The sequence below is a fragment of the Coniophora puteana genome (genome assembly GCF_000271625.1).
Source record: "Coniophora puteana RWD-64-598 SS2 unplaced genomic scaffold CONPUscaffold_146, whole genome shotgun sequence".
Lineage (NCBI taxonomy): Eukaryota > Fungi > Basidiomycota > Agaricomycetes > Boletales > Coniophoraceae > Coniophora > Coniophora puteana.
Genome location: NW_006913198.1, coordinates 1 through 2,724, shown reverse-complemented (window position 1 = coordinate 2,724; position 2,724 = coordinate 1). Strand labels below are relative to the sequence as shown.

At 58.2% G+C, this 2,724-nt stretch overlaps 1 protein-coding gene across 1 annotated transcript; it reads left to right on the top strand.

Moving 5' to 3' along the window:
* Window positions 1-719: 719 nt before the first annotated feature.
* On the top strand, window positions 720-2,436 carry CONPUDRAFT_160746 (uncharacterized protein; the record flags this gene model as incomplete). The annotated part of the gene is made up of 2 exons (XM_007777873.1): window positions 720-2,357; window positions 2,422-2,436. The coding sequence occupies 2 exons, from the start codon at window positions 720-722 to the stop codon at window positions 2,434-2,436; spliced, it is 1,653 nt and encodes a 550-aa protein (XP_007776063.1).
* Between the last annotated feature and the right edge of the window lie 288 nt (window positions 2,437-2,724).

The following is a 2,724-nucleotide window of genomic DNA, read 5'->3' as shown; positions in this document are numbered from 1 at the left end:
GCGATGTTCCTCTACGAGGTCTACAAGTAAACACCGCCTTCATACGTCTATTCAGGCGCTTAGTATCCTAGCGGTACCTTAAGCGCTTACGCGTTCGTGTGGCTCCGCGTTCATCGCATAGGGCCACGTTCATTGCTTACGTAGCCGTCCTACATTACCGTGGGACTTGGACTGCATAGTAGTTACGAATACGGTAGTGACTTCACACGCTCCTGTCATATATATACAGTCGCTACCATGAATATCATCTAAGTCTTCTCTCTCCACCGAACGACTACCATCGTCAGCCTACCAGCTACCAAGCTACTCACTCAACCTTCAACACTAACAGCCCGGTGAGTTCGCGCTCTTATAGACTCCATCAGCTATACTCGCGTTCGTCCTTTGTCAGGTTATGAGCCCCGCGGGGCGCGGCGGAGCCTAGTACCTCAAGGCGGCTTAGTATGCCATGGGGGGGAGTAAATCCGCGACGGTTCATCCGAAGCGGTTTTCCCCTTCGCCCACTGGTTAACACCAGGGCGGCAGGAATCAAGGGGACACCCTCCTGTCATGTGTGAAGGGCCTTTCCCACATCCGTGAGAACCCATGCACCTTTACCGGTTCGGGTCTCGAGCGGCTCTGGAGGTCTAGACCGCTAGTCTACCGCGGACTCGCCTGGGCACGATGTAATCCGTCTAGTGTACCCACGCTGACGTTATCTTTACCCCAGATTCATCAACATGTCTACTTCTGGCAACCTCACGCTCTCTACGTCCGCTCAGATCTGCGGTATCTACAACGGTACCGACATCCTTTCCTGGCGTACCCGCATGGAAAACCATATCCGGGCCTCAGGGGCCGGATGGGCTCTGCGCAACACCCGCGCGGAGATGAAGACGTTGACTTCGGACTTCAAGGAGGTCAACCAATGGGAGACGCACAACGACACGGCGGTCGGCAAAATTCTCGAGGCGCTCAGCCACGATCAACGCGAGATTGTTAAGGGCTTGGACGAGGCGCGTGCGATCCTCGACAAGCTCGCCGGCAGCGCGCAAGCGCGCGGTATCAGTACCGCGATCAACGAGCTCAAGGTAGCCCTCAACACCCAGATCCCTGCCGACACCGACCCCAACCCGGCGATGGCCAAGATCGTCGCCTCCCTTGACCGATACACCTCCCTTGGCGGGAAGGTGCCTGGCGAGTTCGCCGGTGCCATCCTGTTCTCGAAGATCCCCAGCGGCTACGAAGCCGCCAAGCACGCCATCAACGCCACTCAGTACAAGAGTACGGCGGCGCAAGTCACCGCCGGCGCTGGGGCCACAGTCCCCATTTCTCTTGCTACTCTGATGAAGGAGCTCGTCATGACGCACATCCGCAGCGACTGGGAGTTACGCTCCGCATCGCAGAAGAAGAAGAAGGCGCCTCAGGTGAAGGAGGAGCAGGCCAACAAGGCCAGCTCCGGTACGAAGCAGTACAACGGCCAGTCGTCATCCGACGGCAAAAAGAAGCGTCCTTCCAAGAAGGAGCGCAAGGAGCACCAGGCGCAGCAGCAACAGCAGCAGCAACAGAAGCCGGCGGCCGCTAACGCGGCTTCATCGTCGGCTCCTGCCAATGCGACGTCATCTCCGGCGCCGCAGAGTGCCGCACCCGCCGCTGCCAATTACTCGGCAACATTTAACACGCCGGCTCCCGTCTACCACGTCGCGCACGTCGCTTCCGGGCCGTCTGGCCCCTCATACTCTCCTCCGGTTTTCTCCGAACCAACCCCCGATCCGCGCAAGCGGTCCCACCAACCTGCGACGGCCTATCAAGGCCGCAGCAGCGCTCCGGCGCCTCCTCATGGAACCGCAGGCGCACTCAAGCGTCAGCGGGACCAGGGCATTGCGCCCACGTTCGAGGGAACGCGCGCCGAGTTGCCTGCGTTCGCAGGGGAGACGCCGCTTATTCAGCGGCTCTCCATGGGCCCCTCAGCGTCCCCGCCTCTGTCGGCTCGCATCGAGCCGGTAGAGGAGCCTTCTCGTAAGCCGTCGGTTACCCCTCCGCGCGCTTCCGACTCTGACCAATACGTGTCTGGGTTAGGTCCCCCCAAGCGCACCAAGTTCTCTGACTACAAGAAGCGTCAGAAGCTTGGTGACCGCCTTGCTGGCGGTGGTTCTTATGTCGACGACTCTGCGACCGGCCACAAGGGCTGGCTCAATGCAGAGGCGTACGCGGAGTACCAGCAACAGAAGGAGGACCTTCGCCGCTCCATGGCGCCCACTCCGGTTCAGGTCGCCGAGTACGGCTATGAGGACGACATCGAGGAGTTCGAGGGTATGTCGCTCAAGGAGCCGTCCGAACAGGGCGGAGAACGGGCGGTGTCACTCGATTGCGAGTCGGTCTGGTGCGCAACCAGTTTTTTCGATGCCGCTGACAACGTACTTGGTGCTAAATCCTTTACAGGTAAACCATATGTAGTCGGTAGTTATTCATCGCATGTATCTGCAGACGTAATGAATGGACAATGTGTACATTCAAGTTCTCAGTGGTGTGATATCTGCATCGATAAGGCATTGGTCGTACGCGACATCGACCGTGAGAAATCTCTTCATGACAAGTTGCATGCACGCTATCCTATTGGATGGGTGCTTGACTCAGGTGCATCTACGCACTTCACGTTCGAACTCTCGGATTTCTCCGAGTATGAGGAACTACCAGAGGAAGAAAATTCACCGTCTCAACATCGTCCGGATCTATCCGGTGTGA